This window comes from Herpailurus yagouaroundi, unplaced genomic scaffold (assembly GCF_014898765.1).
Source record: "Herpailurus yagouaroundi ecotype Mexico unplaced genomic scaffold, PumYag 210, whole genome shotgun sequence".
Lineage (NCBI taxonomy): Eukaryota > Metazoa > Chordata > Mammalia > Carnivora > Felidae > Herpailurus > Herpailurus yagouaroundi.
Window position 1 is genome coordinate 446,973 of NW_024412441.1, and position 23,031 is coordinate 470,003.

General features: G+C 34.6%; 1 protein-coding gene across 2 annotated transcripts in view; it reads left to right on the top strand.

Moving 5' to 3' along the window:
- USP34 (ubiquitin specific peptidase 34) overlaps positions 1 to 23,031 on the top strand; it is a 250,839-nt gene that overhangs the window by 200,432 nt on the left and 27,376 nt on the right. For both annotated transcript variants that reach the window (XM_040453637.1, XM_040453636.1), the window contains exons 50-66: positions 1,089 to 1,242; positions 2,342 to 2,420; positions 5,943 to 5,996; positions 6,139 to 6,234; positions 10,055 to 10,119; positions 10,216 to 10,291; positions 10,374 to 10,421; positions 10,536 to 10,601; positions 13,447 to 13,527; positions 15,256 to 15,341; positions 15,940 to 16,108; positions 16,213 to 16,287; positions 17,401 to 17,552; positions 21,031 to 21,079; positions 21,160 to 21,264; positions 21,344 to 21,388; positions 22,335 to 22,439. In XM_040453637.1, the coding sequence (XP_040309571.1) occupies positions 1,089 to 1,242; positions 2,342 to 2,420; positions 5,943 to 5,996; positions 6,139 to 6,234; positions 10,055 to 10,119; positions 10,216 to 10,291; positions 10,374 to 10,421; positions 10,536 to 10,601; positions 13,447 to 13,527; positions 15,256 to 15,341; positions 15,940 to 16,108; positions 16,213 to 16,287; positions 17,401 to 17,552; positions 21,031 to 21,079; positions 21,160 to 21,264; positions 21,344 to 21,388; positions 22,335 to 22,439 (1,505 nt within the window). The remainder of the gene's footprint in view (positions 1 to 1,088; positions 1,243 to 2,341; positions 2,421 to 5,942; positions 5,997 to 6,138; positions 6,235 to 10,054; positions 10,120 to 10,215; positions 10,292 to 10,373; positions 10,422 to 10,535; positions 10,602 to 13,446; positions 13,528 to 15,255; positions 15,342 to 15,939; positions 16,109 to 16,212; positions 16,288 to 17,400; positions 17,553 to 21,030; positions 21,080 to 21,159; positions 21,265 to 21,343; positions 21,389 to 22,334; positions 22,440 to 23,031) is intronic.

Sequence of the window (23,031 nt, forward strand, 5' to 3'; positions counted from 1 at the left end):
TGTGTGTGTGTGTGTGTGTGTGTGTGTGTGTGTGTGTGTGTGTGTGTGTCTCTACCCGTCCCCCCACTTGTGCTCTCTTTTTCTCTCTCTCTCTCTCAAAAAATGAGTAAACATTTTAAAAATTAAAAAAAATTTTGAATATGTTTAGAAGTTGCAGAAAATGAGCCAGAAGAAGATGATTAACTTTGAAAATACTTTACAGACGAAGTTAAGAAGTAGGTGTTGTATATATACATCCTACTGTTCAGAACTCTTTTCAAACCATTTCAAAAATTATAGTGAGACTGCCAAGTTATTATACTTACTGGTATTTTTCATGATGCTTCCATGTGTAGAAGTAGCAGAAATTTATGCCAAGATGAAGGATTTTTTTAGGATGGGTTCAGAGTGGGATCCTACCTAGCACATCCAAACTTCTCGGCTGCTACTTTGACACTGTTAGCTATTTCCTTCCCTCCACAGTTATTACTTTCTTTCCAGTTTAGACTAGGCGCTCAAGTTAACTTAATCTGCTTTCACTCACTTATTTCTGATGATACTTTTCCCTTTCTAAAGGATGCTGAGAATACAGATCATAAATCTTTGAATTTACTAGATTATTCTGTAATTTTTCCATAGTATCTTTTATCCCTTTCAGATTTAAATCTTTAGCGACAGAAAGCATGTCTTTTGTTTATTTTCTGTCTCCTAATACAAAATGATAAACTGTAACTTGACATTAAGAGACATAAGTATCTTAATGCCTTTTCAGATCTTGTATTTGCTTGCTCCTAATAAGATGAATGAAAAATTTTGTATTCTGCTGTTTCAAAAGGAACAAGATTAGACAAAAAGCATATTTTACATTTCTACATTATGTTGAGGTTGCCCATAGTCATGCAGTAACACATGGTTGTTTTTCCAAGTGATATGTGTAAATGTTCCTTGAAATTGTAGACTATAAATGGGGAATGATTAGCAAATATTTGTACCTGTTATAATACATAATGTATCTGTGCCTTTTTCTGTATATATTATGTAAAGTGATTCTAAGGTGTCACTGTGCAGTATTCAGAATTATTACCATTATCTTATGTAAATCATTTCAGGTTTTAAGGAAGTCAGTGATCATTCAAAAGATACAGAGAGCTATGAGTATGACTTAATAGGAGTAACTGTTCATACAGGAACAGCAGATGGTGGGCACTATTATAGCTTCATCAGAGATATAGTCAATCCACATGCTTATAAAAACAATAAATGGTGAGTTTTAAATATTTTATTCTTGGGATTAAATTCTTTTTTCTGTTTTTAAAGTTTAAACTTGTGATTGGTTTTGCTTCATGTTTCCTGATTTTATTTTTCTAAAAACTTTCTATAAAATTAGGAAATGTTAAATGAAAGTAACTTTCATAAGATGATAAAAATCAATTGTTCTTAAACTTCTTTTGAGAACTTGATGATGGTGTCCTGAGACAAATGAACATCCAAGGTTTTATACACAGCTTTAGATTCATAGACAATATTGCACCTTCTGAATCTTCTCTTTATTTATTCACTCATTCAAGAGTTGTTTGCTGAGTGTCTTCTATAAGGTGGCTTCAGAGTCCTTGTATACGCCAATTCGAAGTTGCCTGAATGCTCCACTCTGTCCACCTTACTTTTCCCCTTCCAACCCGTACATTTTTTTTTTAGCAACTTTTATCAAGGTAATGGTTGGAAGTCATTAAATCAGTGCTTAATAGCTGTTTTTTGCTATTTAGATATTGTTAGGTAGAGTCTCAAGTATAGTGGCTATATCAATAGTAGGCGCTGTTCTACTGTTGGGAATATTGCTTTGAACAAAATGTACATTGGTAAATTGATCTGCAGTTAGCAGAATAGTTTGGTTCAACTCTTTAAGCTGTCATGTCCATGCTATCTTACCTTGTTTGCCCATTTGAATATAATTCCATATTTGGGATCCATTTTGATCATAAATTTTAAAATGGCGACTTTATTTTTGGAAGCTCTCCCACCTCTTAATCTTTTCTGTCTGGTAGCTTTACATATTCTATTAATGCAAACTTGTTATTTGTTTTTATGAACTCTTTTGTTACCCCTAGTTTTTTTATAAATGCATTTATTGGATTTTAGGACAGTTAAGATTTGTACATTTATATTCTAGTTTTTAGTAGATTAGCGTTGTCAAAACAAGAACATAGAATTTATTTACTTCATGTTAAAAATAGTTGGATCACAAAAAAAAGTTTGGTTACTTCTTGTAATTTGTCACTATGTAATGTAAATATTTTTTAAATAGGTATAATACAGAGATACTCAGTACATATATACTTGGTCAACACTATATGCTCTGTTTTAGGTATCTTTTTAATGATGCTGAGGTAAAACCTTTTGATTCTGCTCAACTGGCCTCCGAATGTTTTGGCGGGGAGATGACGGTGAGTTTTATTCAGAAATTATAAATGTTTTGTGACTTTTCATGTGTTACTCAGTATTATAAAATCCAGTAGTAGAATCACTAAACTTTCTTTTAATTGCTATGATTAAAACTAAAATTTATTCTGTTGTTGCTTATTGAAGTCGAGACCGTTTGGAATAGATACCAGGCACTGGGAAATACCTTTTAAAAGACTATTTCTGCCTTCAACTAATTAAGAAGGTTAAGACTTAAAATTGAAAATTTAAATAGTAGTATAGGAATTGAATTACATTGCTGTGAAACATTATGATGGAAGAAGTTGTTCACTTGAATGCTTTGGGATTCAAGCAAAAAGAAATTACTCTTTATGGACATAATATGAAAAATCTTTGTCAAGGACATTGGCTTGAGCTGAGCTTCGAAGAAGTATTCTTTCAGTACTTTTTTGTAATGGCAGCAGCAACCTGATTATTACTATTGACAGGATACACAAAAAATATCTTACCTGTTAATGTTATTATCTCTAACACAGAAAAGACAATTAGGTTGGAATACTAGTGTTTAATTATAATATAACAATTACAATAAAATAGGCATTTTATCCAAGTATCAATTTTCTGAAAACTGTTAAAATACTGTTTTGATTCTCAAAAGACCAGCGTTAGTCATTCCCATTTCACAGATAAGCCCACGTAAAGTTATTTTTCACTTTAATAGCCATGTGTATTGTGAAATCACTGTTCACATTCTGGATTTTAATGCTCTTTGTTGCACTTACATACTACTATTAATAGAAAAGAGGAAGTAGGCAAATTGCTAACACTTCAGAAATGGATAGAAGGAGGATGTAAATAATGAGTTCCTGATGCCATCATTAAACTGACTGCATCTCTAAATGTTATTTGTAAAATATTTCCTCAAAAAAAAGAAAAAGAAAAACAAGTACACTTAGCAAAGTTCTCTTAAAATGTAGTTTTTAAATTGCAAGTACATTTTCTTAACTTTATATACATTATGGTAAAGTATCTTTAAAAATGTTTTGAATATTTTCAGGTGTAGTTGACCCTTGAATAATGTGGGGGTTAAAGGTGCCAGCCCCCCACACAGTCAAAAATCCAAGTATAACTTGTCTGTTGCTCAGAAGCCTTATTGGGCACGCCTGGGTGGCTCAGTCGGTTAAACATCCAACTTCAACTCAGGTCATGTTCTCACGGTTCATGAGTTCAAGCCCTGTGTTGGGCTCTGTGCTGACAGCTTGGAGCCTGGAGCCTGCTTCGGATTCTGTGACTCCCTCTCTCTGCCATGCGCACGTGCACTCGCGCTCGCTCTCTCTCTCTCTCTCTCTCTCTCTAGAACAAACATTTTAAAAAATTAGAAAAAAAAGGCCTTATTGATAACATACTCAGTTAATACATAGTTTGTATGTTACACATTATGTACGATATTCTTTTTTTTAATTAATTAATTAATTTTAAAATTTATATCCAAGTTACTTAGCATATAGTGCAACAATGATTTCAGGGGTAGATTCGTTAATGCCCCTTACCAATTTAGCCCATCTCATCTTATTTTTGCTTCCCTTCCCTTGTGTTCATCTGTTCTGTGTCTTAAAGTCCTCATATGAATGAAGTCATATGATGTTTGTCTTTCTGACTGACTGATTTCTCTTAGCATAATACCCTCCATTTCCATCCACGTAGTTGCAAATGGCAAGATTTCATTCTTTTTGATTGCCGAGTAATACTCCATTATACATATATGCATATACACCACCTCTTCTTTATCCATTCATCTATTGATGGACATTTGGACTCTTTAATACTTTGGCTATTGATAGTACTGCTATAAATATTGGGGTGCATGTGCCTCTTTGAAACAGCGTACCTGTATCCCTTGGATAAATACCTAGTAGTGCAATTGCTAGGATGTAGGGTAATTCTATTTTTAATTTTTTGAGGGACCTCCATGCTGTTTTCCAGAGTGGCTGCACCAGTTTGCATTCCCATCAGCAGTACAGAAGAGATCCTCTCTCTCAGCATCCTCACCAACATCTGTTGTTGCCTGAGTTGTTAATGTTAGCCTTTCTGACAGGTGGGAGGTGGTATCTCATTGTGGTTTTGATTTGTATTTCTCTGATAATGAGTGATGTTGAGCATTTTTTCATGTGTCAGTTGGCCATGTGGATGTCTTCTTTGGAGAAATGTCTTCATGTCTTTTGCCCATTTCTTCACTGGATTATTTGTTTTTTGGGTGTTGAGTTTGGTAAATTCTTTATAGATTTTGGATACTAACCAACCCTTTATTTGATACATCGTTTGCAAATATCTTCTCCCATTCTGTCAGTTGCCTTTTTCTTTTGCTGATTGTTTCCTTCACTGTGGGGAAGCTTTTTATTTAATGAGGTCCCGATAGTTCATTTATGCTTTTGTTTCCCTTGCCTCTGGAGAGGTATTGAGTAGGAAGTTGCTGCAGCCAAGATCAAAAAGGTTTTTGCCTGCTTTCTCCTCGAGGATTTTGATGGCTTCCTGTCTTACATTTAGGTCTTTCATCCACTGTGAGTTTATTTTTGTGTATGGTGTAAGAAAGTGGTCCAGGTTCATTTTTCTGCATGTCGCTGTCCAGTTTTCCCAGCACCACTTGCTGAAGAGACTGTCTTTACTGTCTTTATTCCATTGGATATTCTTTCCTGGTTTGTCAAAGATTAGTTGGCCAAAGTTTGTGGGTGCATTTCTGGGTTCTCTATTCTGTTCCATTGATCTGAGTGTCTGTTCTTATGCCAGTACCATACTGTCTTGATGATTACAGCTTTGTTTTTTATGTTTTATTTTTATTTCTTATGTTTACTTATTTTTGAGAGAGAGAGAGTGTGAGCAGAGGAGGGGCAGAGAGAGAGGGAGACACAGAATCGAAGCAGGCTCCAGGCTCTGATCCGTTAGCACAGAGCCCGACAGAGGGCTCGAACCCACAAACTGTGAGATCATGACCTGAGCTGAAGTCAGACACTCAACCGACTGAGCCACCCAGGGCCCCCATTATTACAGCTTTGTAATACAGCTTGAAGTCCGGGATTGTGATGCCTCCTGCTTTGGTTTTCTTTTCCAAAGTTGCTTGGGCCATTTGGTATCTTTCTGGTTCCATACAGATTTTAGGATTATTTGTTCTAGCTCTGAAGAATGCTGGTGTTATTTTGATAGGAATACTGTATTCTTACAATAAAGCTAGAGAAAAGAAAATGATATGAAGAAAATCATAACAAAAATAAATTTACAGTACTGTACTGTATTTATTGGGAAAAAAAAAATCTGCCTTTAAGTGGACCTGTGCAGTTCAAGCCTGTGTTATTCAAAGGTCGACTATACTTTTAGCCAAAAACTTTTGTCAAGGATTTTTATGATGTAGTACTATTTGAACACTATTTACAAAGTTACTATAAAGAATAAAATAGGTATTTATGAAATATTTTATATATAAATACAACTGAGATAAATATAAGCTGAAATATTGTCTTTTAAAGTAGCAAAACTTTTATTTTTTTAAACAGACCAAGACCTATGATTCTGTTACAGATAAATTTATGGATTTCTCCTTTGAAAAGGTAATCATTTCTTTGCATATATCATTTTACATAGTTTTCTTTCTTCCATGTTATCTAATTTTATAGTTAAACTTGGTCAAATTGAAAATATACTTATTTTTTCATCCTTTTTTTTTTTTTTTTTTTTGTTGGCCCCTTAAAGACACATAGTGCCTATATGCTGTTTTACAAACGCATGGAACCAGAGGAAGAAAATGGCAAAGAATTCAAATTTGATGTTTCGTCAGAGTTACTAGAGGTATAGTTAATTTAACCTAAACAGCAGTTTACAAGCATGTCAAGAATTTATGCAAGTAATAGAACTCCAAGAGCAGGCTATGGCAATGTTAGGATTTGTGATCTGGGATGGATTTAACAGTGTTTATAGATAGTCTTGGTAATACTGATATATGACAGATGCATGTGAAGTGAATGAGATTAAAGTGAGTGGAAATAATTAGTAATATTAAAGAAAAATAAGAATAAGACAGGTAAAATAGTTGATGGAATTGGGGCAAGCCCATAAGTAACTTGTATGTGTGGTAATGGATTGGGTGATTGGTGTTCGTTCCTTCTTTGCTTCATGTTACATATAAATGTACCATATATTTGAAATGCACTTAAAATACTATCAAATGCTTTAAAATGTGTCTTGATTGTAGTATTGAGGTTTTCTTTGTTTTATAATGTAATAAGTGGTAGTGTTACTTTAACGTCTTAAGAGTTATAAAATACATTCACACCTCTGTGTGTGTTGTGTCAATGTAATAAACTCAGCTGAAAGTACAAAATATAAATCTTCAAAAAGGTATACCTGGTAAAAATGTAATCTTCCATCTAAACAGTTCAGCTTTTACTATTTAATTGGTTAATATTTGCGCTGTTGTGGTCATGTCTTAAAACCAAGTGGAATTGTTTCCCCCAAACAAATAATCTTAACAGGTGTCTTGCCTACCCATAATATTACTGATAAAAACACAAGAACATCCACATCTTTTAAACCTTTGAATTGGATTTACCAGCAAAATTAGGTGCTTCATTAGATTTCTTATTCTAGATAAGGACCCAACAGTATTTAATGACAACCCAGCCCACTTGTGAAGTAAAATGAAATTTTAACTGAAACCTTAAAGATGTATTTTGTTGGGGCATCTGGGTGGCTCAGTCAGTTAAGCATCCCACTTCGTCTCAGGTCATGATTTCACAGTTCATGAGTTTGAGCCCCACATCAGGCTCTGTGCTGACAGCTCAGAGCCTGGAGCTTGCTTTGGATTCTGTGTCTCCCTCTCTCTGTTCCTCCCTCACTTGCTTCTCTCTCTCTTTCTGTCTCTCAAAAATAAAAATGAAACATTTAACATTTTTTTTTAACATTTGTTTGTTTTTGAAGGAAAGAGAGAGCATGAGCGGGGCAGGGGCAAGGAGAGAGGGAGACCCAGAATTCAAAACGGACTCCAGGCTCTGAGCTTTCAGTGCAGAACCCGACACAGGGTTCAAGCTCCACAAACTGTGAGATCATGACCTGAGCCTGAAAATGAAACATTTTTAAAAAAAGATGTATTTTGTTTACATCAACGGTTCTGAAACTTCCTATTCTCAGAACTTTTATATTCTTAAAAAATATTGAGAACCTGGGACACCTAGGTGGTTCAGTTGGCTCCGACTTCATCTCAGATCATGATCTCACGGTTCCAGAGTTCGGCCCCGCTTCGGGCTCTGTGCTGACAGCTCAGAGCCTGGAGCCTGCGTCAATTCTGTGTCTCCCTCTCTCTCTGCCCCTCCCCCACACATGCTCGGTCTCTCTCTGCCTCTCAGAAATAAAACTAATTAAAAAATTTTTTTTCTTTTAAATATTGAGAACCTTAAAGTTTTTTAAAATATTAGTTTTAATGTGGTGGTTATATCTGTCAATACGTACTATATTAGAAATTAAAACAATTTTTAAAATTTACATTAATTTATTTAAAAATATCAAAAATAAACTTGTGACATCCTAATATAAATAACATTTTATTAAAAAATATTTTTCAGAACAAAACCCTGTTTTACATGTTGGCAAATCTTTTTAATATCTGATTTAATAGTTGACAGCTAGAGTCTCATAATAGCTTTTTGCATTTGCTCTGTTGTGCTCTCATTCATCATTTAGCCTCTGGGAAACTTCATTCTATGCTCAAAAAAGAATGAGAGCTTAAAAAAGGCAGATAGCATCATCATATTACTAAAAAAATGGTGTAGGTCTTACATATACCCTGAAATGGTCACAGGTACTCCACAGCTCTCTCAACCATTCTTTGAGAACCACTGATTTATGTGGTGACAAAAGGAAATCCATCCTTTTGCTCTACCAAAACAAGAAAAATAAACTACATCAAAATATTCTTGATTGCACATCTAAGCCAACCCTTTTTTCCTGGCATTGCTTTAGCTTATTAATTTAAAATGAGTTTGCTTGCATATACATTTTACTGAAAATATTGAAATATGATAATACTGTTACTTAATATTAACATAGATTTTAGGTAAAAACTAGAATCTGGTCTTTTAAATTTGTACAGTTAAAATATAGCTAGTAGCAGACTTTCCCAAAGAGTGAATTGAAAATTTAGAGCTATAAAATTTATTAAGTAAACAAACATTATATAATGACTATTATGGATAAAACAAAATGCCCAGAAAGAGTAGTTGATTTGAATTGCTGGGGGAAGTGATTAGGAAATGCTTCAGATTAACCTTAAGCTGAGACGTGAAAGGTAGCAAAGAGTTAATCATGTGAAGATTACTCCAAGCAAAGAGTAGATTATGTACAAATTCCCTTAGGAAAGAAAGAGTTTATTGGCATGTTTTAGGAGCTGAAAGATGATCTCTGAGACTGTGATGATTAGTAAGTTCAAGGAAATGTGAGCCAAGATGAAATTGAATGGGATATAGAAAATACCTGGGAAAAATCTGATCATTGTAGTGAAGTAATTTCACAGTTAGACACACCCAGATTGCTCCACATATGTTGTATTGTTAAAACATAAAAAGGATTGTCAAAAAATAGGGTGAATATTTTTGTAGGACAGAAATGGAACAGATATAAAAGCACTGAGTCTGGTGGAAAAACAGGACTACCAGGCTCTAGGGTCCCCTTTAGCTCTTTTGGGGTAAAGGGGACAAAAATTATAACAGGATCTAGAGCCGAGCTCGTGGCTAGAAGTTGAAAGCTGGGAATGGAGCTCCATTGCTGTGAAAAAGCATTGATGGTTGAATGCTGCCAAAGTTTTCTTGAAGCTACAGCTTTCTAGAAAGCTGTGTGCATAGAAATGCTAGAGTACCAAGAACTCTGAAGCAAACCATTCAGTGACTAGGTCTGCATCAATGTGGAGCAGGAGCCCTAATACATAATTCTAAGAGCTGGTTCTAGACTAGAGTAGTGGGCTGGGAAGCAAGTAGAGGTAGTTGAAAATCTTTAGGAAGGATCAACACAGGCAGTAATGTCAGTAATCAACATAAATATGTTCCAGATAAAAATAACTTTATGGAACTAACAACAACTCAGAGCATGTTTAGGGTATTCACAGAGTTAAAGGAACACAAAAACTAAAGTGAGCAGAGAAGTTACTCTAAAGGCTCATGTCAGAAATAATTATTTTTCATAATTGTTACAGAATAAGCCAGGAAATCACCTCTTAAGTCAGCCAACCTGGATTGTTTTTATTTTGCCAGTTTTCGAACATAAACCTTTCTCATAACCTGTTTTTATCAAAACATGACATAATTTTATTCATTTATATATTCGCTCTTGAGACAAATGATATTTCAGAGTTCTTCCTTTCACAGTCTGTATAATTGCATTTTTAAAAAACTAATTGCTTGAGGTAGCCAGATACAGAATGATAACATTGGAGCAGGCTTAGTAGCCATTTTCATATTCTTGTATACCCAGAAAAAAATCAACATGAATTTTAAGTGCCTGTATTTTTTGCTTTTTTTGTTTCTTTTAGAGCAAATCTTTTTTTGTCTAATAAAAATACTAGTAAAATGTAATGAAGCAAATGCTTTCTGATATGTAATGTTAACATTTTCTTTTACTTCAGTGGATTTGGCATGATAACATGCAGTTTCTTCAAGACAAAAACATTTTCGAACATACATATTTTGGGTAAGTTTTGTAAATTTAGTAATAGATTTTTGTTACACATTTAAAACAAATCTTCTTCTGTAAGAAATGTAACTTAACTTTTTTTTTTAATTCTAGGTTTATGTGGCAGTTATGTAGTTGTATTCCCAGTACATTACCAGATCCTAAAGCTGTTTCCCTAATGACAGCAAAGGTAATCTATAAGCCTTAGATAGTTTTTCAAAATTGACTACTTTAAGATAATTAAATATTTTTTGCTTAATCTTTTCTTACAGTTAAGCACTTCCTTTGTCCTAGAGACGTTTATACATTCAAAAGAAAAGGTATGTGTTGTGTTTTCGTAGATTTTTGTGTCATTTATCAGATAACTTCTGGTTTTCGTGATCTTTAGCTCAGAAGTAGATGCCTTAAGTGACTTCTTTCTTTTTCTTTTTTAGCCCACAATGCTTCAGTGGATTGAACTCCTGACCAAACAATTTAATAATAGTCAAGCAGCTTGTGAGGTGAGAATAATTCAACAAACAATGCATAATCTAATGTGCACTTTTTTGTTTTATTTACTTTTCTTCTTAGATGCTACAGCAAAATTATTGTATTTTATAATAGGGATCCCAATGTAAATTGTTCCTAAAATTACTCAGCAACTGAGGAAGTTGTCATTTATGTGTCCTATCCATTACACTGATTAAATAATTGATTGTTAAGGTATTTAAAAATCCTTGGGTGCCTTTCCCCCTCACGTATTAGAATTAAAAATACAGAAAATTCAGAAGACTGATAACAGATATTTCTTAACTAATTTTGAATATTATAAAACAATAATTGACAACAAAATCTTCCTTCCCCCTCCAAGATAAAAATGCATATATCCTAGTATATCAGTTTATGTCCAATTTTATCTTCTATATTGTGGTCTAATATATCCCTGTAACAATATATCCTTAAGGATAATCTGCTCACAAGTAATGATCACTTAACCATATTGGCATCTTACTGTTATTTTATCATTTCTTGATTAGTTCCCAAAGTGATATAAGCCTTTCTAGGAATGCAAGTCTTAAAATTTTCCTGAGGTGGGAGATGGCAGCATAGTGTACAATAGATGAAATTAGTTGAAGACTTTTTTTCTTTTTTTCTTTTCTTTTTTTTTAATTGTTTATTTTTGAGAAAAAGAGAGAGGGAGGGACAGCATTATCAGGAGAGGGTCAGAGAGAGAGGGAGACACAGGATCGGAAGACGGCTCCAGGCTCTGAGCTGTCAGCACAGAGCCCGATGCGGGGCTCGAACCCACAGACTGCAAGATCATGACCTGAACTGAGGTCAGACAACCAACTAGCCACCCAGGTGCCCTGAAGATATTTTTCTTATGTATAAGTTCATCTGATTATGCCTTGAAACAGTGGAATTAGAGAATCTGATTGTTGTAGAATACAAATACAAAGCCATGATTTTTTAAAACTTTGTAATGAGCATTTCAAAACGAGCACAAAAGTAGAAAGAAAATGAACTCTTGGGTACCTATCACCCAGTTTCAACAAATAGTAACATTATTTTGTTTCCATCTCTTCCTCATGTCTGTTTTGAGGTATCTTAAAGCAAACCCAGGTAGCATATCATACACATCCATGAGTACTGAGTATGTATCTCTGATGAGAACTTTAAAAAATATATATATAACCATGATTCCATACTCCTAGTAAAATTAGAAGTGGTTCCTCAACATCATCCAATACTCACTTTGTGTTCACTTTTCTCTAGTTGTCTAAAACATGATTTCGCAGTGCCTGGGTGGCTCAGTTGGTTGAGTGCGGACTTAGGCTCAGGTCATGATCTTGCTGTCTGTGAATTTGAGCCCCACATCGGACTCTTTTGCTAATAGTTTAGAGCCTGGAGCCTGCTTTGGATCCTGTCTCCCTCTTTCTCTGCCCCTCCCCCACTTGTGCTCGGTCTCTCTCTCTCTCTCCCTCTCTCTCTCTCCCTCTCTCTCTCTCCCTCTCCCTCTCCCTCTCCCTCTCCCTCTCCCTCCCTCCCTTCCTCCCTCCCTCCCTCTCCCTGTCAAAAATAAACATTAAAAAAAATTTTTTTTAACATTTTTTGGGGCCACCTGGCTCGGCCCAACTTTTTAGATGCAAGTCTAAGCATCCAACTTTGGCTCAGGTCATGGTCTCAGTTCATGAGTTCGAGGCCCATATCTGGCTGTCTGCTGTCAGTGCAGAGCCTGCTTCAGATCCTCTGTCTCCCTATCTACCCCCACTCCCAAATAAACAAACATTAAAAAATTTTTTCTTTTTTTTTTTTTAATATTTTTTAACGTTTATTTATTTTTGGGACAGAGAGAGACAGAGCATGAACGGGGGGAGGGGCAGAGAGAGAGGGAGACACAGAATCGGAAACAGGCTCCAGGCTCTGAGCCATCAGCCCAGAGCCTGACGCGGGGCTGGAACTCACGGACCACGAGATCGTGACCTGAGCTGAAGTCGGACGCTTAACCGACTGCGCCACCCAGGCGCCCCTAAAAAAATTTTTTTAATGTTTTTCGTCTCTCAGTTTGCTTGTTTGAAGTAGTATTTAAACAAAGGCTACATTTTGGTTTTGTCTCGTAAATCAACTTTCATCTGTAGCAGTTGATAACTTTTTTTTCTCTTTGCTACTTTGTCATTTGATCTGCAGAATTCTCTACGTGCTTGTTTTGACTGATTGTATCCTCCTGGTGTTAGTTAACAAGTTCCTCTATTCTCCACCCCTTTCATGTTTTCATATAGTGTTGCCACTACACACACACACACACACACACACGTATATACGTGTGTGTGTGTGTGTGGAGTTAAAATTCTCTACACTTGTAATTGTGTATATGCACACAGTAAAATTCAGTATTACAGGAGTTAAGTGATTAAGAGATATCTGGAAATCATTGAGAATTGTCTTAGCATAAAGAAGTGTTTTTTGTTATCAAGGGAACATAATTTCTTTTTAAACAGAAAAAAATGAATCAATACATCATGTTATTAATAGGAACAAAAGATAACTGCAGTCTGACATCTGTTGGAAATAAGAGGAAAATAGTATTCCATTTTATTATGTTAAGGGCTGTAGGTTGCCATGATGCAGGTTGTACACTGTGATGTAGATGGCATTCATGAAATTCTGTAGTTAGAGGACCCTGATTGTGACTTTTGGCATTTTAGAGTTTTGGACTTTGTAACAGTTAAAGAATCTGTTTTGGTAAGAACTTAAACTAATCGAAACATTGACTAGAAGTAAAATCCTTATGTGATTTTTTTTTTTTTTAAATCCTATATTTAACAAGTATTGCTTGAATGTTTATATCACACTATTTTTCTACAGTGGTTTTTGGACCGTATGGCTGATGATGACTGGTGGCCAATGCAGATACTAATTAAGTGCCCTAATCAAATTGTGAGACAGGTAAGAAAAAGAGTGTTTGAAAAAGAGGTAGCCTTCAAACTAATAATTCTAATTTGCCTGTGAATGTATTTTAACCCAGCATTGAAAAGTAGTTTGAAAAGATTGACCTCTTATCAAAAAAATAATTTTGCTGTTGTTTCATCAGCTTCTTTTAGCAAATCAACTATCTTTCCAACCAAGTGATTAAAATCATTCACATTTCCTGGTTGTAGGAAGATAGCTTTAACTCCCTGTTCTCTCAGATCCTACTGTGGCTGCTTTCTGAGTTGTACTGATTCTTTTTCAGAACCTTAGATATTCTAACCATGGTAGAGTGTTGTAATGGCCTTAAAAATTAAATGAATAGTATATTACATTTCTCTGAAAGATTTTGAACTGTCACATGAAACAATTTGTGTCTCCTTAAATCTTTGGGAAAATTAGACAAAAAAAAAGTAAATATTTTATATTCACTTATGACACAGAACCGAAAATTTAATCTGAAAATGCCACTTTTCCCTTATTACTGACAAACAATTTTTACACCATAAAATTAATCAAAACCTTTCAAAGTGTAAAATACAGTAGTTCTATCCCCAGACTTATGCACCCATCATCTAATATTTATAATCCTGCTAAGAGAATCTCCATACCTATTAAGTCACTCCCCATTTTATCCTGTTGCTTCTTTTCAGCCACTAATGACAGCCCCTTATCTATGAATTTGCCTACTTAATGATATGGATTTGCTTATTTAATGATAATTGGAGTCACACATTTTGTGGTCTTTTATGATTGTCACTGATTTAGCAGTGTTTTCAAGGTTTATCCATGTTGTAGCATGTATCTGTACTTTTTTGCCAAATTGTATTGCATTGAATGGATATACTAAATATTGTTTATCCATTCAGCAGTTGATGAACATTTGGGATGTTTTCTCTTGGCTATTTTGAATAATGCTGCTCTGAACATTTGTGTACAAATATTTGTGTGGACATATGTTTTCAGTTATTTTGGGTATCTACCTAGGAGTGGAATTCCTGGGTCATATGGTCACTCTAGGTTTAATATTTTAGGAACAACCAAAAATTTCCATGGTGGCTGCACCAGTTTATGTTCCCACCAGCAATCTATGAGATTTCTTTTTTTCACTATCTTCTTCAGCATTTGTTACTGTCTTTGATTTTAGCTCTCCTAATGTGTGTGTAGTTAGTATGTCATTGTGGTTTTGGTTTGCATTTCCCTAATACTTAATGATAGTGAACATCTTTTCATGTGCTTAGTGGCTATTTGTATATTTTATTTAAAGAATCCTAACCCTTTTTAATCCATGTTTCTTTTAGATAAACTTAAATCACATTTCCTTCCCCTAGTCATTGACCTCTGATAAGCAGCTATCCTTCCCTATTCCACTCTTTTAAAGAGATGGATGCTAAGTTTTCTGTTCTGTATATCTCCATTAATCAAGAGGTTTTTATGAAGCTTTGTGGGTTTTTTGTGTGTGTTTTCTATTACTGAAATGTATAGTTTATTGTTGTTTTTTCATTTATTACAAAAGTGATTATTTTTAAGCTACCTTTACCTTATATTTTTAGTCCAGGTGAGATGTCAGAAGAGCTTTAGAATGTCAAAAGATAATCTGTGGGGAAAAGAAATGGTTGTCACAGAGTTTTGAATCATGTTAATTTTTTAGTATCTCTATTACCTGATAAAGTTGGCTCTTAGATTGTTATAACTTTTCGTTTATAGATGTTTCAGCGTTTGTGTATCCATGTGATTCAGAGACTTAGGCCTGTGCATGCTCATCTTTATCTACAACCAGGAATGGAAGATGGGTAAGAAGTGCCTTTTGAACATTTTATTTTTAAGCTTTTTAATTATCCACCTACAGAGTATTTTTAAATATCCACAGTGAAACATTTGGATTCTTCTATTTAAAAATAATCTGTAATGATACCGATCAAGGAGAGAAAACCTTTTTTTTTTTAATTTTTTTTTTTTCAACGTTTATTTATTTTTGGGACAGAGAGAGACAGAGCATGAACGGGGGAGGGGCAGAGAGAGAGGGAGACACAGAATCGGAAACAGGCTCCAGGCTCTGAGCCATCAGCCCAGAGCCCAACGCGGGGCTCGAAGTCACGGACCATGAGCTCGTGACCTGAGTCGAAGTCGGACGCTCAACCGACTGCGCCGCCCAGGCGCCCCAAGGAGAGAAAACTTTTATTTTTGATCTTCAAAATTGTCTACAAGTAACTTCATGATTGAGTTAGCCAGACACAATAATTAGAATCCACCTACTTAAATTATTATAATTCGTATTGCAGTCTATTGCAAAGATGAAAGATAAATTTGGGTTTTTAAAAACATCTCTCCTTCCAGAAGATCTATCCCCAGACTTCATACTGTCTCTGAGATATTAAATTATATTTTCAGGTCAGATGATATGGATGCCTCAGTGGAAGATATTGGTGGTCGTTCGTGTGTCACTAGATTTGTGAGAACTCTGTTATTAATTATGGAACATGGTGTAAAACCTCACAGTAAACATCTTACAGAATACTTTGCCTTCCTTTATGAATTTGCCAAAATGGGTGAAGAAGAGGTAAAGCTATATCTTATTTATTTCTGGGATTATGTACCTGTTTTCAGTATTTAAAACTTCATTGTTTTTATGTTATATTTTTAAATCAATGTTTTTATTTTTAGAGCCAGTTTTTGCTTTCACTGCAAGCCATATCTACAATGGTACATTTTTACATGGGAACCAAAGGGCCGGAAAATGTAAGTGCAGTTCTCTCTCATATTGGGGGATTTAGGGGTCCATGTTTTCAAGTTTGTATCATGGAAAGTCCTTAGACATTAGAACCCTTTAAAGTCTCTTCTGGCCCTGATATTAGATAATGTTAAGGGTCTGAGTTTGGTTGATATTTTTAATGAATGTAGCAAGAGAAGAAATAATCAAATAATGATTTCATTGACAAGGCCCTGGAACAAAGCAAATATATTTAGGCAAAGTGGCCACCACCTGTTTTGGAGTCCTGTCAAACGTATGTCATCTCAGTGAACATTTTTGCTGGCCGTATTTTTAAGCCCTTTGCTATTGAGTTTGTAAAATCTTCCAAAAATTTAAGTAGCTGGTCTATTCATAATTATGAAAGTATTATATGAACTTTGTCTTGTCTGTGACGACCACATTGGCTTGTGCCCTATTTTTACTGTTGTTACCTCCGTTTTACAGATCAGGAACTTGAGGCTTAAAGAAGTTAACTTGTTTTAGATCACAGTGAATTGGGCTTTGATCTTTGGTCAGACTCCTGAGCTAAACTGTTAAACCATTAAACAGTAATGCTTCTCAGAATATGGGCTTTTACTACCTAATTCCTGCCTATATTGTGACCTGTTCAGACTGCTTTTCTTTTGCTTTTTAAATCATAAAATGTCTTCAGCCTCTTGCATTTCAAAGCCTAAGTGCATATTTCTTTGGAAGACTTACTATTTGGATTATCTGAACACTATTAATTTGTGTAACTGGCATTTTTATTAAATAGGAAATGCTGTTTTATCATACTCATATAAAAGTTGATCTTGATTTATCTTCCAAGGGACTTGCCTGTAAGAAAAAAGAAATTGTTAAAAGATTTATCCCCGTAGGTGAGGTGTAAATAGTCACGGTGTTGAGAATCATTGTTCTTTACAGTTCTGCCTGCTGTGTCTAAAGTTGTCCTGAATGTTGTTTAAACTCTTAAAAGTTAAGGTTAGGCCTTTGTGTGGTTGTTCTTTAATACATGCTCCTGCCACCATTTACATAGGGTAGTTTTGTAAAAGATTCAAGTTATTTTCTCTCTGGATAATTCAGTATTAACATATTAGTTCTAACATTTTGTTCTGTTCTAGCCTCAAGTTGAAGTATTATCAGAGGAAGAAGGGGAAGAAGAGGAGGAGGAAGAAGATATTCTCTCTCTGGCAGAAGAAAAGTACAGGCCGGCTGCCCTGGAAAAAATGATAGCTTTAGTTGCTCTGTTGGTTGAACAATCTCGCTCAGAAAGGTGAAATGTTTCAACATTCAAAATGCTTAAAGCATGTTTGATTTTATTCCTTCTACATACTTGTTTTACCACTACTAGCTTTTGTTACATAATTCCTTTTAAATAACACCACTATTTATCAACTCTTGTGGCATAAGTATTTCAATCTTTTGTATCAAACTCTTACTTTCACTGAGTCATGTTAGAAATATACGTTGAAGAAATATACAGTAAAATATTTAGCAAAATTATATGTGCGTTCATCCTTTGACCTAGCAATGCTACTTCCAGAAATGTGTGCCCCAAATACAGAAAGATGTATGTACAGTGATATTTATTGAAGTAGTTAGTTTATAACAGCAGAAGACTGGAAATGTCCACCAAAAGGGGATTAGTTGACAAAAGCCGGCATCCACTCAGTAGAATACTCTATTACTGAAGAAAAAAAGCATGGGAAATTATCTGTACTACCATGGAGAGGTGTTTAGGATAAATATTACTAAGTGAAAAAAGCACAGTGGAGAAAACTGTGTATAGTATGATACTTTTTAAGAAAGGGGAGGCTATAAGGGGAGAGTGGGGGAGAGAGAGATTGAGAGCATGTACACCCAATTTCCATTATTCCTCATTATGGATCTCCTGTTTCCAAATCTGTCTACTTGCTAGGATTTATTGCAATCCCAAAATAAGTACTCATGGCGCTTTTACAGTCATTTTTTGTGGGCTGCAGATGTACATGTGCAGAGTGGCAAAAAATTAGTTACCTGACACATATTTTTCTAGCCAAGGTCAAACATGATGACACTGTGCCTTCCTGTTTCACTTCTCATGTTGTAAACAAATATCTTTTTCATGGTTTATGCCATGTTCATCACATTTGTGCTTTTTTAGTGGCTTGGTATTTAAAATTGCCCCCATATATAGTGCTAAGTGCTGTCTAGTGTTTCTAAGCCCATTAAGTCCGTAATGTGCCTTAAAGAGAAAATGCACATTAGACAAGCTTCATTCAGGTATCAGTTATAGTATTATTTGCTGTGACTTCACTGCTAATGAACAACATATATTAAAGTATCTTTAAATAGAAACACACATAAAACAAGGTAACGTATTGATTGGTTGAAGAAAATGTTGTGACCAGAGGCTCACAAGAGCCAACCTTGTATTTCCCTTATGATTAAATAATCACTAATTCAATGTTTGCAGCACTTTATAGAACATAAGTACTACAATAACAAGAATTTACTGTATTTTTTAAAATTGAAGTCTAAATTAAGAAAAAAAAGTAGGTTCCTGTGGTTGGGGGAGGGGAAAACAGACTAGAAAGGACAGAAATGAAAGCTTGACTTCTATGAATATATGTTGTTGTTTTTTTTTAGATTTAACTTGTAATCATGTAAATGTTTTATATAAGTGAATTAATAAAATGCAATCCCTAAAAACCAAAAGCAGACTGAAATAAATGAACTATATATTGACCTGGTGGCATAGTCATTGGAGAGGAATTCATTAAAATGACTTTAGAGCACGTTAACTGTAAATTCCTAGTTGTACATGAAAGACAAAAAGAATTGTAAAATTATCCTAAACCGTTTTACTAAGTATATTGTTAATAATGTAATTGTGGTTATTATTCTGAAACAAACGTATATTATAGAATAAAGCAAATAGTAATTGTCAATGTCATTCGAAACGAAGATTTTCAGCAAAAGAAGGAAGAAATAGAATATTTTAGGTTTTTTATATAAGTTCTTTAAAACTAAATTTGAATTTGGGAAGATCAGTAGAGTTTATGGTGTATTTTGTCTTAAGCAAACAAAAAATGTTTTATATACTCCGATTTTCTGAAAGGGCTTAGAAATCTTGCCCAACCCAGAATCCATGTGTGCCACTGGCATCTGGATTATAGTCTCCAGATATCATTTCCTGTGGTAAAAAAATCAGGATTCCTTGAAAAAAAAAAAAGGCCAATTCCAGGTCTTGGGCAAGAAAGAAATGGGTCATTTTGCAAAGCAGAGACCATCAGAGACTACTGAGATTATTTATGTTAAAAGGACTCAACCAATTTAAGGATATTTCTACTGGTTATAGATTGGATAACCCGAGTATCAGTAATATAAGAATAATTACAAGTGGACAAAAATGTAAAATGCATCACAGATGTTTAAATCCATGAGTTTGTAATGGTGCCTAAAAATTAACAAACAAAATACTTGTTACCTTTGGAGTATAGTAGGAAACCAAATCATAATTTTGGAAACTTATTAATAAAGGAATGATATCAAGCATTTATCTTATCAGCGAGAATTATCCCTCATGGCAACCAATGGGTAAATGAGAGGAAGTTTGCTGTCTTAGAGGTATTTGAGCTAATAAATGAGCAAGTAATGCTGGAATTAGTATGTCTGTATTTTGCAACCTGAATGAAGTAATGGATCTAGGAAATGATCATCATTGACTGAAAATGCTACAAAAAGACAGCTTTTCATTGTGTGCCTCCTGATGAAAGTCAATACCATCTCCTATAAAGCATGCTTGATTAAAAAGATCAAACCTAGATATGATCAAGTCTCTAGATCTAAACTACCAGTTTACAGGAAATACGGCGTCAGAGGAACATGTTAAAGCAACACCCCAAGGATACAGTGAACAAAATGGAAATGTGGGATATTCTTCAAGACGAACCACCTACTTTCTTCAGTTCATAAATTGCAAGATAAAAATAAAATTGGAGGGGAAACCAGTAGTCTCTAAGATACTTAAAAGACATTTGAACCACTTGGAACAGAGGACTTTATGTGGATCTTGATTCAAACAGATTAAATATTAAAAATTTTTTTAGAAACTTGAGGTAATCATACACTGGATATTGTATGATAGTAAAGAATTGTGGATTTATTTTAAGTGTGAGTAATGGTAGTATGGATGTTTTTTAAATTTTTCTGTTAGAAATATATACTGAAGTTTTTGGATTAAATGGTAAAATACCTGGAATTGCTTTAGAATAGTCCGTATTGAGTGAGTGAGAGGTACAAATGAAACAAGCCTGGTCATGAATTAGTAATTTGAAGCTGAGTAATGGGATACTTCCACTATCTTACTGTTTTCCTATGTGTCTGAAATGTTCTATAAGTTATTACAGAAATTATAAACTGGTAACTGAAAACTCTTTAGTATTTCTTATAAGTTCATTTTGTTTTAAAGGATCTCATGTAAAAAAAAAACTAAGACCCGTTCTAGTGTTTATAATACACAAAAATATAGCGTTAATTAAATGTGAAATAAAGTAGATTTGGGCTTCCACAATTCTGGTATCTTGAAAAATTGTCTAAGAGATGTCTAGCAAGTAAGTTTAGCTAGCAGAAGGTTCAAAAGTCATTTTGTGTTAGTGGTTTGGTACAGTTGTAATTGAATTGGCAGTTTTGATGCATGTCATGATGCAAACAGCTGTAACGTAGCACAGAGGGAAGAAAAACTTATTTCCACTAATGTTTCCTTTCAGGCATTTGACATTATCACAGACTGACATGGCAGCATTAACAGGAGGAAAGGTAATACTTTCTATATTAGAGGATTTGATAATCGCACAAATAATAATGGTTCTTAAATGAACAACTTTTACTTTTAACAGGGATTCCCCTTCTTGTTTCAACATATTCGTGATGGCATCAATATAAGACAAACTTGTAATCTGATTTTCAGCCTCTGTCGATACAATAATCGACTTGCAGAACATGTAAGTGCTGAGATACAGTCTTAAAGTTTTTTGGTAATTTTTAAAAGAATGTTCTGAAATCCTTCTTTTTCTGTTTTAGATTGTGTCTATGCTTTTCACATCAATAGCAAAGTTGACTCCTGAGGTATGTACACATTAGCTAATTCGTGTTTTTAAGACTACTAGTGCTTTCAAATAAACCTTTCTAATTGTTCTTGAAAAAATATCAAGGTTTCTCCCATAACATAACTTAGTTTTATTTATTTGTTCTAAATGTTTATTTATTTTAATAGAAAGAGCACGAGCAGGGGACTGGGGGGGGGGGGGGAGAGAGAGAGAGAGATTTTGCGGGGCTGAAACTCAAAAACCATGAGATCATGACCTAAGCCAAAATCAAGAGACACTTAAATGACTGAGCCACCCACGTGCCCCACCACAACTTAGTTTTAAGTGTGTAACTGAATACACTGAATTACCCCTTTGTATTTTGTTATCATAAATGTAATTTTCCCAATTAAATATAAATTTACATATAAGTTTACCATACTAGAATGCCACCTAGGTAGTAACCTTTGAAGTTTGATTTGAAGCATATATCATAATTGTGTTTAAGGAAAAAATAGACCAACCAGGACTCGGCATAGATGAAAAAGATGTGGAAAATATAGTAATATAGTATTATATAAAAGTATTTTTGTAAAATGGTAATGTTACAGCCACTTTAGTGATACATACTTGTCAAATATTAATGTAAATTACACCTTAGTGATGAAGGGATGCTACATGAAACTTTTAACCTAAATTGTTCCAAGTACCAAGCTTGTCTCAATAATGAGTTTTGATTTGCTTTTTTTCCAAATTGACATCCAGAAGAATATGTGTTTTCTGTTACATGTGGTACCCTTGCAATTGACTTTGTATCCCAGTTTGACCCTGCTGCTTTATGATATTTCAGTTTATATGCAGGAGTTCTGAGGTCTTGTAACACAGATTTAAATGTGAATGTGTAGAAGAGTTTTACGTGTTTCTTTTCTGCAGAAACAGAGGGGTTCAAATACATTTAAATGCACAGGTATATATGTGTCTTACAGGCAGCCAATCCTTTCTTCAAATTGTTGACTATGCTAATGGAGTTTGCTGGTGGACCTCCAGGAATGCCTCCCTTTGCATCTTACATTCTGCAGAGGATATGGGAGGTAAGTAAGTCTTGCAGTAGATATTTTAGTATTTCTTTTTCTGAGAATTTTATTTTCCTAATGAAGTCATTAAGTAGTACCAGTTTCTTCTTAGGTAATCCAAAATGGTTTAAGTAAGTCACAAGCCAGGGAAGAAGGCTTTAGTCAGGAGGTTTGGGGTTAAAAAGAGTTCTTGTCTAGTCTTCCACTCACTTTAAAGAAAGTCTTTAAAGACTTTCTTGTAGAGTCATAGAAAAAAGCCTTTAGCCAATCTAGGGTGCTCATTCCCCTCTCCTCAAAAAGGATTCTGTGAAGTGATAGGATCTTAGAAATACAAGCCAAGTGTTTTCAGCAGTTGACAGAAATGGTAGAGGAAGTACCAACAGCTTCCTCTCTTTCAGAGTTGCTGTTGTGGTCACCGAATTTCTTTTTAGTGAGCGTGAGGAAACCTACTCTCTAGACCAGGGGTCAGCAAACTTTTTCTCTAACTGGTCAGTTAGTAAACATTTTAGGCTTTGTGGACCCTGTGATCTCGCTTGCAACCACTCCACTGCTACTTTAGCATAAAACCATCTAGACGGTACATAATGAGCGGGTAAGGCCCAAAAGCCAT